Source organism: Oryctolagus cuniculus, chromosome 11 (genome assembly GCF_964237555.1).
Source record: "Oryctolagus cuniculus chromosome 11, mOryCun1.1, whole genome shotgun sequence".
NCBI classification, from domain to species: domain Eukaryota; kingdom Metazoa; phylum Chordata; class Mammalia; order Lagomorpha; family Leporidae; genus Oryctolagus; species Oryctolagus cuniculus.
This window is the reverse complement of record NC_091442.1, coordinates 60,367,190-60,380,693: the sequence shown is the minus strand read 5'-3', so window position 1 is coordinate 60,380,693 and position 13,504 is coordinate 60,367,190. Positions and strand designations below refer to the sequence as shown.

Here is a 13,504-nt window from a genome sequence, read left to right as displayed (position 1 = left end):
GGTCATTTGGAAAGTGAACCAGCAGGTGGAAGATCTCTGCTCTGCCTTTCAAGCAAATGAAAAATAAATAAAAACCCACCCAGGAGTGGGAGCCGCCTCTGGACCTGCCATTGTTGGTTTGGGCACAGCTGGGCACTGCCCTGGCAGCCCCGCCAGCCACGATGAAGCCAGAGCATCTGAGCTGGGCAGGCCCCTGCGCCCACAGGGAGGCAGCTGCACATGGCCCTGGGCTTCGCTCAAGGTTAGAGAAGTCAAGCGACCTTAGCTCTAACCCGGCCCTGCTGGGAAGGAGCCCCATTGCCATCAGGGTGCTTAACAAGCAAGTGCTTGACGTCCTATTGACTGATTTCTGGGCATGAACCAGAACCAAAGCCCCAGGGGGAATTGGAATCTTGGTTCTTCCAATCCAGGAACCCTGAAATGGAGAGCCCTGCGCGGTTCCTGGCACACAGTGGGCATTCAGGCAGTGACGGCGTACGGGGGCAGTGTGACCAGTGGAAACCCCAAAGAGCAAAGCAGTGCTGCTTAAAAACACTCCCCTAGCCCCTCTCCTGAACTCCCCCCACCTTCAGAGAACCACCCAGAAGCTTCTCCGGGAGGCGCTCACCTGCCTGCACATCCCAGGCGCTCAGTGGACAGCTGCCTCCTGTCATCAGCATAATGCATCCATATCTACAATATGGCAAATTTCATATCCTCCCTCCCTGTTTCCTGCATTATTGATGGGCCGTGTGCTTTTAAAAAAATCAATAGATCAGGGTGTGGAGCTGGAGTTAGAAAAGAAGCCTTTAAAAGTCTGTTCTTGTTGTGTGAGCTGTTTTGAATAGGGAGAGAGAGCGCTTTCCCTCTGGTTTGAATAAGTGAAGCTAGGCTGGCGGTGATTGGCCAGGACTAGGAAAATGCGGTTAAGATGCAAACACAAGCAAATATAACCCGGTGCCTGCGCAGCCATTACTCCGCTCAGGCAGCAGGACCCGGAGCCTCTCGCCCAGAGCCAGCCCTTCCGCACCTGCTACTCCCTCATCCGACAACTGGGACGCCGTGAGAGAGGCCGAGGTAAGGCCTGCTCGCTCCGTGGGTGCATGTCAGTGGGACGAGTGGGGGACAGAAGGACACGGAGTCGGGGATGAGGCTTTTAAAGGGTTGAACCAGGAGTTTATGACTAGCTTCGCAAGCTTCCTGTTGGAAAGTTCAGAGACCAGCGAAGGGAGAGGACTGAGGAGACCCCTTTCACCTACCCCTAAGAAACAGGGGTAAGGCAAAAGCTGAAGCTAACCCTCCACATAGGGTTCATCCACAGGGGCATGTCTGAGAATTACCTGGAATTTCAAAAACACACCCCAAAGCAAAGGGTTTCTGCAGCCGTCCCAAAGGCTGCGGACTTAATAAATGACACTGATGTCGTAGGTGAATCGTGTTCTGGGCATTCCGGGCTGGCAGGAGGTCCCTTCCTGGACGCTATCCTCTCCTGCGTTTGGGGCCCCTGTCCCAGAGAGCTGCTTCCTAATGCCAAGCCCCTAGCCCTGGGGCTCTGGGTCTGGCTGTTTGAATCCGCGTCAGTGGATTGGCTTGGGGGCATCTGCCATTTCTCTGTCTTTGCTGGCCCTTGTGCCCATCCCCTGGGTGGGTCGTTGCATTGCCTGCAGCCAGTGGAGAAAACACAAACGACTATTTCCTGGCAGCTCTGCACTGGGTGGGGCGGGCAGTTACCAAATTAAATCCTCAAACATCGGCTGCTCTGCATCACTGCGCTGCTTTGGTCCTGCGATGGCGGCAGACAAAGGGAGTTTGCCTTTGTCTTTGCCTAAGTCCATACTAGATAATGGCGCATATTGTCTGAGCCTGGCCTCGTACATCCAGGCTAGAGAAGAGAACGGTCGGACATGCTCTTCGACGTGCACAATGTGCCTCCAAATTGCAAAAAGGCACACAGCACTTCCTGGATGACTTGTTTGTCTCCCCACGTGGATCCACCCATCTCGTGCACGGTGGCACTCATTCGTTACACGTACTGTCGGACTGCAAGCTCCTTGAGAGCAGGCACTTGGTGGGGATTTTGAGTCTATGAAGCCTATGTAGGTGCTTGAACGACTCCAGCCCACGCTTGGAATACAGAGGGTGCAGAGCACACGGCCTCCAATCCCCACTGCCTGCCTCTCCCTTCCCTGGCTTGTCGGGTCCTGAAGGCTCTCTGAGCTGGACTCTTAACACAGAGGCTGGGGAGGGGTGTGGGCCAGGGGCAAGGAGGCCACGTGCCCCCCGGCAAGGCTGGGCTACACCTGCCTTCCCATGCCGGCCGTGCCAGCACCTGGCACCTGAACCCTTTGTCCCCAGCCCAGCCCTGCTGTCTGTTTCCCTTCGGTGAGGCTTTTGTCACAGGACAAAAGCAGGGAAGGTTGAGTTTTCAGATAGTTGTAAAAGCCGACAGTGGCGGCCCACGAGCTGACAGTGGAGAGCAGCTCACAGCAGGGGACCTGAAGTCTGGGGAAGGGTCGCAGTCCATCCCCGCATGGGTTTTAGGGTCTGATGTAGATTTCATTTTGGTGTGACTTATCCTCTCTCAACGTCAACTTCACAATGAAGATGAAGTCATACTCCCCTAAGAAGTAGTGAGGGAACCTGCAAACGGAATCTGCGACACAGGGCGTAACATATCGATCTCCCCTCTAGCAAATAACCGTGGCTGTCACCAGGGCCCTAAACTAGGGAAGTGGCGGGTGGGAAGCAGGAAGCCCCTGGCCAAGCAGACTCATCACGTGAACTTGAACGTGTCGTTTCCCTGTCCATGGGAAACGGGGCAGGGACGCAGCACAAGGCCACGCGTGGCAGGGCAGTGGCTGAGAGATGGGGCGGTGACTTGGGAGAAAAGCGGAACTGGTGATGCCCACTGTGAGAGGCATCATCCCCCCTTCTTGCTCTGTGACGTTTCAGTCCCGGGGAGACGAGCGCCATGTCTCTGAGCAGCGCCTTCAGGGCCGTGGGCAACGACCCTGGGATCATCACCTGGAGGATAGAGGTGAGCAGGGCTGCAGGCACACACACCTGGCTCGGGACCACAGCCTCCCGTGCTCCTCAGCTCCCGGGGCCGGAACAGCGAGAGGGAGCATCAAAGTGCACCTGTGCCCGACCTTGACCCCTCCCGTGGGCTCAAGCAGCTGGGTGGGAGCTGCAGGAAATGCTCTCAGCCCTTGGCTCCCAGCAAAGCCAAGCTCGTCCTTGATCCAGCCGTCTACCCCCCCACCCAGTACATGCCCTGGAGAGAGGGGTGGAACCCCTGGGACCCACCCAGGACCAGGAGAGTCCTGGCTGTAGTGGTCGGAGCAGTGGTAAGTGCAAAAGCACTGTGGTTACTGCAAGGCGTGGGGTGAGGGCACTGCATGGGGTGGTGGTCACTGCTCACCCCTCTCCCGGGCTTGAGCCCCTCTGGGCGACTCTGAGCTCTGAACTCAGCAGGGTAGCTCCCCTGACGTGTGAGGAGTCCCCTCTTTCCCCCAGCCTGCTCTGAGCCCCTTCCGGTTGCTGCTGTGTGAAACCCAGATGGGACACCTCACTTCACTACCCTCAGTGAGGAAGAGGAGTGGGCCACAGCCCCTTAGCCAGCCCTTCGTTGTAAGACTCGGTTTATGCAAACACTAACAGGCACTAAAACATGTGCTGACTTCACAGTCTCACATTTGGCACACACTTCACACAGAACACACCCAGGTAAGGCCGCAGGTGCACCTCCCTGGGAGAATGACGAAAACCCACCCCTGTGCCGGTGCAGATGGCCTCCTGGCACAAGCCGTGTGTGCACTGACAAACTGGGCTCCAGTGCAGACTCCCGATGATGGGACACTCTCTCCAATGTCCTGCGTCAGAGTTGGGGACAGCGTGTCGGGGGCACTGGCACAGGTGCTCGGGGGGTTGATTGACGGTTTATGTCGAGCCCTTCTCCCTGCAGAGGGCTGCAGGCAGCTCCCAAAACTCCCCCCACAGTAAGGCCAGGTGAGGCGGACAGGAAGTGGGGAGGGGGCGGGGGCGGAAACCAGGACAGGGACCCAGATTCCGATCCAGGAGACACAAAGGGCAGAGCTGGCAGGGGCCGTGGGAGTGGACCCGGCTACTCCTGTGGCTGACTGCCTCCATCTCTCCCCTGCCACCTGTGCCAAATGATGGCGGGGGGTGGGGGAGGACGCGGCCTGTACACACCCCTTGTCCTTCCAGAAAATGGAGCTGGCCCTGGTGCCCCTGAGTGCTCACGGCACCTTCTACGAGGGGGACTGCTACATCGTCCTCTCGGTGAGCACCTTTCTCCCCAGGGCAGCCAGGGGAGCCTTGTCCGGGGCTCTGCCGACAGAGCTGCTGGTGAGGGGAGGCAGGCAGCTCCCTGGTGTCCCTCCCAAGTGGTGCCCAGCTCTGTAGGCGGCGTTCTGCCCAGGCCAGCGGGGCCAGCAGCCAGGAAGGCAAGGCCAGCTGGCCCCTGACCCGACCCCTCCGGCTGTGTCCCAGACCCGGAAAGCCGGCAACGTCCTCTCCCAGGACATCCACTTCTGGCTGGGGAAGGACTCCTCCCAGGACGAGCAGAGCTGCGCCGCCATCTACACCACGCAGCTGGACGACTACCTGGGCGGCAGCCCCGTGCAGCACCGGGAGGTCCAGCACCATGAGTCCGACACCTTCCGTGGCTACTTCAAGCAGGGCATCATGTGAGTAGCGAGATACAGGGCAGCCCAGGGGCCAGCGCACAGCGCGGGGAGGTGGTCGGAGAGACGCTGATCCGAAGCTGTCGCTTCCACCTTTTGGAGCAGCACAAATGAGAGGGCTGGGGGTGCCAGGCGCTGGCGAGGCGGTACAGAAGGTAGCCTGGCCACCCTGGCAGGTCCTGCTGCTGGGTGCGTGTCTCCAACATGTGTGCATCGGGCCACATGACCAGAATGTTCCCAGCAGGATGGCTAGTGGGGTAGGAAGCTGTGGACAATGCTGGCGTCCATCACAGGGGATGGACGTGTGCACCGAGTAGGATGCCGCAAGCCAGAAGCCACACACCCGACACACACCGCTCACATAGACCCAGCGAACAAAGTTGGAGACAGACTGAGATAAAATTGAACAAGATGCCAGCTTCTGTTTTTAAAAAACTGCACACACACAGAACAGGACTCGCTGTACCGACTGCAAAATCAGAGAGCTGCTAAACCGTTAGGAAGGAAGCCTGCGGTGGGGCTGGGGTGGGGCACACAGAGCAAAGGGGATGCAGGGACAGCCGGCCCTGGATGGGGGGCTTGGAGAGGCCACTGGAAGCCCGCGAACTGACAGTCCGTGAACTTAACCCCACACTGCAGTTGAGGTTAAGAACTACAGGAGGAACTCCTAGGAGCTGGAGGCTGGCCCAAGGCCAGGTCCATGCAAGTGAGGATGTGCCGGGCACAGAGAGCCACGCTGAGGCCCCAGGCGCCCCAAGGACAAGCCCCGCTGCCCCCAGGGCTGCTTTCTGCGGTCCCTTAAAGTGTGGGACTCCTGCTGCAGAGGCTACATGGCAGTGAGTGCCTGGGGCAGGAGGGGGATTCCTGGCGTTGGTGTCACCAGTGCTCCACCCCTGCCCGATGGGTGGCCCTGTCCCCACAGCACGCTGCTGCTGTTCAGCTATGGGGCTGTCATCACTGGCCATCCGTCTGCTTTCACCTTCGCTTGTTTGCCGCCATCACCTGTGTGGCAGAAGCCACATGTGTGTGCAGAACCCGGCGCACAGCAGGTGCAGTGAATAACCCAATGGCTGTTCCCTCAGCTACAGGAAGGGGGGCGTGGCCTCGGGGATGAAGCACGTGGAGACCAACGCCTCCGACGTGAAGCGGCTGTTGCACGTGAAAGGCAAGAGGCACATCCGGGCCACCGAGGTGAGTGCTACCCGCTGCCCGGCCTGGGCCTTCCACACCCAAGGCCTCCTCCTGAACAATGCCGACGTCCAACTGCAGGTGGACATGAGCTGGGACAGCTTTAACCGCGGAGACGTCTTCCTGCTGGACCTGGGGAAAGTCATCCTCCAGTGGAATGGCCCAGAGAGCAACAGTGGGGAGCGCCTGAAGGTAAGGCCCCCTCATCTCCCTCAGCCCTGGCCTGGGCTTGCACCCTCTCCCGGACATCTCTTCTCCTTCCACGCTGGCTATGCCCCGAGGAGGATGCCTCCTCCCGCTGGGCTCCGGGGCATCCAGGCTGCTCCCCTCCCCCGATGGCAGCAGGCAGAAAGGGGTCCCGGAGGAGCCGAGGGCTTCCTTGGGATGCTTCTTCTTCTTCGACAGGCTATGCTCCTGGCCAAGGATATTCGGGACAGGGAGCGAGGGGGACGTGCGGAGATAGGGGTGATAGAGGGCGACAAGGAGGCAGCCAGCCCCGAGCTGATGAAGGTCCTCCAGGACAGCCTGGGCCGCCGCGCCATCATCAAGCCAGCCGTGCCTGACGAGAGCGTGGATCAGCAACAGAAACGCAGCATCACACTGTACCAGTGAGTGGCTGACCCTGGCCACCGGTGAAGCGGGCTGCAGGGAGTGAAACCTAGAGAGCTGGCACTCTGCTTGGCTCCTTGGTCTGGATACAAGCATCTAGCCTCCCTTCCCCTCCCCTCCCTTCCCCTTCTCCCTTCCCCCTCCCCCTCCCCTGCCTCCTTCCTTTTTCAAGATTGATTAATTGGCGTGACAGGCAGAGTTACACAGAGAGACAGACAGATCTTTCATCTGCTGACTCACTCCCCAAATGACCACAACAGCCAGGGCCAGTCCAGGCCAAAGGCAGGAGCCTGGGACTCCCCAGGGTCCTTCTCCCATGTGAGTGGCAGCGGCCCAAGTACTTGGGGGCATCTTCTGCTGCTCTCCTAGGCCATTAGCAGGAGCTGATCGGAAACAGAGCAGCTGAGTCTCAAGCCAGTGCGCCCTTGCCAACGGGCTTAACCCGCTGCCCCACACCGCCCCTGGCTCTCTTCGTGGTCCTTTTCAAATGCAGCTTCTAGATCTTGTCAGCAGCACCTGTGCTCTCTGGGGGAGCCCGTTCCTCTGCTCAGGTCCACGCCTGCCCAGGGCTGTGGAAGGGACAACGAGAACACCAGCCACGTTCCTGTCTGCACGCAAGCCATGTCCACCTTAAGAAGCTAAACTGGCCAGCACCGCGGCTCACTAGGCTAATCCTCCACCTGTGGCGCCGGCACACCGGGTTCTAGTCCCGGTCGGGGCACCGGATTCTGTCCCGGTTGCCCCTCTTCCAGGCCAGCTCTCTGCTGTGGCCAGGGAGTGCAGTGGAGGATGGCCCAAGTCCTTGGGCCCTGCACCCACATGGGAGACCAGGAGAAGCACCCGGCTCCTGGCTTTGGATCGGCACAGCGCACCAGCCGTAGTGGCCATTTGGGGGGTGAACCAACGGAAAAAGGAAGACCTTTCTCTCTGCATCTCTCTCTCACTGTCCACTCTGCCTGTCAAAAAAAAAAAAAAAAAAAAAGAAAGAAAGAAAGAAGGAGGAGAAGAAAAAGAAGCAGCAGCAGCTAAATTCCACCCAGAAAGCCCACACTGACACAAAGCTGGGTGTGTGGGCATTAGGCCCACAGTGCACATCAGAATGCTTGGGTTCACGTCCTGACTCCGCCCCTGACTCCAGCTTCCTGCTAACACAGAGCTGGGGAGGCAATGGTGCTGGCTTAAGTAGCTGGGTCCCTGCCACCCACATGGGAGACCTGGGTTGAGTGAGTTCCCAGCTCTCAGTCTGAGCTCAGCCCAGACCCAACCATTGTAGGCCTTTGGGAAGTAAACCAGCAAATAGGAGTGTTTCTCTCTCTCTCTCTCTCTCTCTCTCTCTCTCCCTCTCCCCCTCCCCCTCCCCCTCTCCCTCCCCCTCCCCCTCTCCCTCCCCCTCCCCCTCTCCCTCTCCCTCTCCCTCTCCTCTGACTCTAAATAAATAAATAGATACATAAATATATAAAACACATACACACCAAGCCAGAAAGACATCCGGCTGGCTGCAAGGTGCTTTGTAGACGAGAAGGCCCTGGCTAACCTCTCCCTCCTCCAGTGTCTCAGATGCAGCCGGGCAGCTGGCAGTCACCGAGGTGGCAGCGCGGCCTCTGGTCCAGGACTTGCTGAACCACGATGTAAGTAGAGCTCAGGTGGGCGCCATTCGGGGGGTCAGGCTTGGCTCTGGAAGCAGAGCCTGGGCAAGGGACCGCTTTCCGGTCTGGAGCAGCAGTAGCCACCGCATCCTCACTGCTTCAGGACTGCTACATCCTGGACCAGAGCGGAACCAAGATCTACGTGTGGAAAGGAAGAGGAGCCACGAAGGTTGAGAAACAGGCGGCCATGTCCAAAGCCCTGGTGAGAGCCACAGATGGGCAGCCTCGTCCGGGTCATTGCACCAGCCACACTTGAGATGTGAGCAGAGCGCCACAGCAGCCCCCGCGGTGCTGGGAGGCAGGTCCAGGTCTGCCTGTTCCCTGCAAACGCTCCTCACATTGAACATGGGACAACAGCCACTTCCCTGGTTGGGAGGACTAAGCACTTTTTTGTACAGCACTCAGCAGTACTGGGCACACAGCACCTGCTTACCAGAAGGGGACTATAAAGAGTGAGGGGCTGTCACGTACCCAAGGCCGTGTACACAAGGAGCTGATGACTTCAGTGCAGAGCCCTGAGCCAGGCCAAATGTGCTTACAAAATGAGCCACTGCAGGGGGTTGGGGGGGTGGGGCCACAGAATCAGGACAGTACCAAGAGCCAGCAGGAATGCACTAAAATATGTGACACCCAGAGGAGAGGGCCCCTGCCACATGGCTCCCTGAGCAAGGAACCCAGGCCGGGGAGGGGCAGGAGACCCCACCTTGGCTGACCTGCACGGGGGCCTCCGCAGGCCTTCCTCAAGCTGAAGGGCTACCCCAGCAGCACCAACGTGGAGACGGTCGCCGACGGGGCCGAGTCGGCCATGTTCAAGCAGCTGTTCCAGACGTGGACGGTGAAGGAGCAGGCCACGGGCCTGGGGAAGACCTTCAGCATCGGCAAAATCGGTGAGACCGTGCCCGCCGGGGCCCGCCCCGGGGCAGGCACCCACGCCCCTCGCTCAATCGGCTTTTCCCAACCCCTCTCCGCAGCTACGTTTTTCCAGGATAAGTTTGACGTGACTTTGCTACACGCAAAGCCAGGGGTCGCGGCCCAGGAGAGAATGGTTGATGATGGCAGTGGAAAAGTTGAGGTGAGGGCGGGGGTTACGGCACAGCGGGGAAGGGGGGGCACCTGCTTGGGACACCTGCATCCCACACCCGAACGGCCAGTTCAAGTCCCAGCTGCTCTGCTTCCAATCCAGCTCCCTACTAATGTGCCTGGGGGACAGCAGAGGACGGCCCAACTATTTGGGCCTCTGCTACCCACATGGGAGACCCAGATGGAGTTTCTGGCTCCTGGCTTTAGCCTGGCCCTGCTCTGGTTGTTGGGGGCATTTGGAAAGTGAACCAGTGGATGGAAGATTCCTCTCTCTCATTCTCTGTGTCTCTCTTCCTGTCTTTCAAATCAATCAATCTTTTTTACAAAATTTCTAAACAAACTCAGAATGAGCCTGATGGGGACAGCCCCGGCTCCTAGGCTGTTGCTGTGCAGGGATGGGGCGGCGAGGGGCTGGGGGAGGGTAGGAGGTTCAGGGGAGGGGAATCGGAGTCCCTTCATTGTCCCTTCCTCTCTGGCACCTCTACCTCTGAGAGACCCATGGGCCAGCAGTGTCTCCTCACAGTGGTCCAGGAAAGGGAAGGACACGGCATACCCTGACCGTGCTGTGGGTTCCTCGCCCGGCAGACACACTCACATCACTTAGGCTGCAAGAAGGAGCCGGGGCAGGGTGCACCTGACTGGGGACAGGACTCGGATCATGCAAATGGGATGAGCACTCCCCACTGGGAGCGAAGAACCAAAGGGGCAGGGTGCTTGGGTGGGTGCTGGCACCCTTCTCACCGGAGTTCTCTCTTAAGCAGCCCCGCCTGCCTCCCCCACCCCAGGTCTGGAGAATCGAGAACCTGGAGCTGGTGCCGGTGGAGCGCTCGCAGTACGGCTTCTTCTATGGGGGAGACTGCTACCTGGTGCTCTACACATACGAGGTCAGCAGGAAGCCACATTACATCCTGTACATCTGGCAGGTAGGCCTGGCACGGACCCTTGGCTTTGGACCCGGACGACTCCCCTGGCCCCGGGGCTGGGGCTCGGAAGCAGGGGCCCAGGACTCCCCTATCCAACCCCCCACCCCGCAGGGCCGCCACGCCTCTCAGGACGAGCTGGCCGCCTCTGCATACCAGGCAGTGGAGGTGGACCGGCAGTTCGACGGGGCTCCCGTGCAGGTCCGGGTCAGCATGGGGAAAGAGCCGCGGCACTTCATGGCCATCTTCAAAGGGAAGCTGGTTATCTTTGAGGTGAGGACCCCCAGGCAAAATTACACCCTGAGCAGGAAGGCTCAGACCTTACAAACCAGCAGAAGGCTACTTGGGGGGCTTGTGGCGGGGGGGATGTGGAGCAGGGCCTGGATTAGACAGAGAGACAAGAGAGGGCTGATCTCTGTGAGATACTCCAAGGAATCCCGACCACCTAGTGCTTCCTGTCCAAACCACTGCTTCCTGTCCAAGGTCTGCCACATCTGACCTGTATCCCCCATGCGGGTGCACTGCCCTCTCTGCTCCCCAACCTGCAGCCACCACTCAGGTCAGGCAGGTCTCCTCCTTAGACGTCATGTGCTGTAACCTGCTGCACCCCACCCTGCCAATCACCCCCTCTTAAATTCAAGTCCCACTTCTTCCATGAAGCCCCGGCTGAAGCAGTGCCAGGCGACCACATCCATCACATACCTGAGATCACGCCAGCCCTAGCCTTGTCACTCATTAGCCAGGTTTCTGAGTCTTGGTTTTCTCGTTATTATCCTATAGTATAGGATAATATTTTTATTTTATACTATAGGATAATAATACCTACTCTACAGAGTTAAGATGAGGATCAACGAAACGAGGCAGGAAGGCTGTAGTCCCACAGCCTGGCTTAGGACCAAGTTCTAAGGACGAAACCCAGCATTGCGGGGTTAACCCGCCACCTGCGACACTGCCACCCAAATGGGCACCGGTTCAAGTCCCGGCTGCTCCACTTCCAATCCAGCTCCCTGTTAATGCACTGGGAAAGCAGTGGAAATGGCCCAAATGCTTGGACCCCTGCACCCATGTGGGAGGCCTGGATGAAGCTCCTGGTTCCCAGCTTCAGCCTGGCCCAGCCCTGGCTGCTGCGCCATTTGGGGAGGGAACCAGCAAATTAAAGATCTCCCTCTCCCCCTCCCGCTCTCTCTCACTCTGTAATTCTGCTTTTCAAGTAAATAAGTACATCTTAAAGAAGCAGCAGCCAGTATTGTTAGCACCACAGCTGCAGCTCACCCAAGCTCAAGTGCAGGGCCGGTGTCGGACGCGCCTGCGGTCCCCACAGCGGGCGCAGGGCTGCACCCGTGCGGATCCCTTCTGCTTTCCTTCCTCTCTGCAGGGTGGGACCTCCAGGAAGGGCAGCGCCGAGCCCGCCCCTCCGGTGAGACTCTTCCACATTCGAGGGAACAACAAATCCAACACCAAAGCTGTGGAAGTCCCGGCCTTCGCCTCCTCCCTAAACTCCAACGACGTGTTTCTGCTGCGGTCTCAGGCGCAGCACTACCTGTGGTGCGGCAAGGTAGGGCCTGCACTCCGCGGTCAGCGGTCAGCCCGGCCCTTTGGAGCCCAGCCCCGTGACCCAGCAGTAGGCAGGGCTGTGCCTTTTGGCAGCCCCACCAACCAGCTAGAAACCTACACACAGAAACCTGCGCAGGTCGAGGCTGGATGAGTCCCGCCCCCTCCGTGGCTTTGGTGGGCGGGTGCAGGCCAGGTTCCGGTGTCGAATGGAAAACGCTAAAAAGGAGGTATCGTCCATTCCTACGGCATCCGTGCATGAGAAAGCACCAGCAGTGTGCAGCGCGCCAGTCACTAGGGAACTGCAAATTACAACCAGCACGAGGGTTACAACCAGCACAAGGGGCCGGTTACGCCCCGGCAGCCCACACCCGAGCAGCTGGGTTTGACCCCAAGCTCTGCTCCGGACTGCAGCTTCCTGCCAGTGCAGAGCTGTGAGGCAGACTCCCAGACTCCGGCTGATGCTTGCTGTGGTGAGGCCTCTGCCACCCACGTGGGAGACCTGTATCTCCTGCCCGGTTCCCAGCCGTGGCCCAGCCCAGCCCTGCCGTTCAGGCATTTGGGTATTGAACCAGCAGATGGGGGCTCTCTGTTTTATTCTCTCTCTCCAAGTAATTAGTTTTTCCTAAACTACCACAAGATGGCATTGCCCATTCTATTTTTTTTTTAAAGATTTTATTTATTTACTTGAGAGGTAGAATTACAGACAGTGAGAGACAGAGAGAAAGGTCTTCCTTCCGCTGGTTCACTCCCCAAATGGCCACAACAGCCGGAGCTGTGCCTACCCGAAGCCAGGAGCCAGGAGCTTCTTCCTGGTCTCCCATGTGGGTGCAGGGGCCCAAGCACTTAGGCCATCTTCTACTGCTTTTCCAGGTCACAGCAGAGAGCTAGATTGGAAGAGGAGCAGCCAGGACTAGAACCAGCGCCCATATGGGATGCCAGTGCAGCAGGCAGAAGATTAACCTACTATGCCATGGTGCCGGCCCCCTATTTTTTTTAAGATTTATTTATTTGAAAGACAGAGTTACAGAGAGAGGTAGATACAGAGAGGTTTTTCATCCGCTGATTCACTCCCCAGATGGCTGCAATGGCCAGAGCTGCACCAATCCGAAGTCAGGAGCCAGGAGCTTCTTCCAGGTCTCCCACATGGGTGCAGGGGCCCAAGGTCGTGAACCATCCTCTACAGCTTTCCCAGCCCATAGCAGAGAGCTGGATCAAAAGTAGAACAGTGAGACTCAAACTGGCACCCATATGGGATGACCAGCACTGCAGGCCAGGGCTTTAACCCGCTGCGCCCCAGAGCCAGCCCCTGCCCATTCTGTTAACATGGCTGAAGAAGTCAACACTGTGAAGTGTGGGTGAGGACGCAGAGCAGGAACTTTGATGCGATGCTGTAGGAACACGAAATGCTACAGCTTTTGGAAAGCAGTTTAACCGTTTATTGTAAAATTAAATTTACGTTTACCATATGATCCAGCTTTCCTACCCTGGGTATTGACTCAAGTGAAAAAGAAAATTTCTTCACACCAAAACCTGTAAACAAATGTATATTGCATCTTTCTTCGTTATCACCAAATCCTGGAAACCGGGTAAACAAACAATGGTGCATCCATATAATGGAATACTACTCAGCAATGAAAAAGAATGAACTAGCGTAGATGCTTAGCCTAGAGGCAAAGATGCCCACATCCCTTGTTGGAGGGCCTGGCTGGACACCCAGCTCAGCCCCTGACTCCAGCTTCCTGCTGATGCAGACCCTGGGAGGCAGCAGTGATGGCTCAAGCAGTTGGGTTCCCATCGCCCATGTAGGAGACTTGGATTGCAT

General features: G+C 58.1%; 1 protein-coding gene across 1 annotated transcript in view; it reads left to right on the top strand.

The window, feature by feature from the left end:
- Positions 1-86: 86 nt before the first annotated feature.
- Positions 87-13,504, top strand: part of AVIL (advillin) — a 21,464-nt gene continuing 8,046 nt past the window's right edge. The window contains exons 1-14 of the mRNA XM_002720928.5: positions 87-1,056; positions 2,932-3,016; positions 4,207-4,281; positions 4,492-4,688; positions 5,768-5,876; positions 5,955-6,065; positions 6,279-6,481; positions 8,032-8,110; positions 8,232-8,330; positions 8,862-9,015; positions 9,100-9,200; positions 9,994-10,131; positions 10,243-10,401; positions 11,504-11,683. Coding sequence (XP_002720974.2) covers positions 2,951-3,016; positions 4,207-4,281; positions 4,492-4,688; positions 5,768-5,876; positions 5,955-6,065; positions 6,279-6,481; positions 8,032-8,110; positions 8,232-8,330; positions 8,862-9,015; positions 9,100-9,200; positions 9,994-10,131; positions 10,243-10,401; positions 11,504-11,683 — 1,671 coding nt within the window. The 5' untranslated portion in view covers positions 87-1,056; positions 2,932-2,950. The remainder of the gene's footprint in view (positions 1,057-2,931; positions 3,017-4,206; positions 4,282-4,491; positions 4,689-5,767; positions 5,877-5,954; positions 6,066-6,278; positions 6,482-8,031; positions 8,111-8,231; positions 8,331-8,861; positions 9,016-9,099; positions 9,201-9,993; positions 10,132-10,242; positions 10,402-11,503; positions 11,684-13,504) is intronic.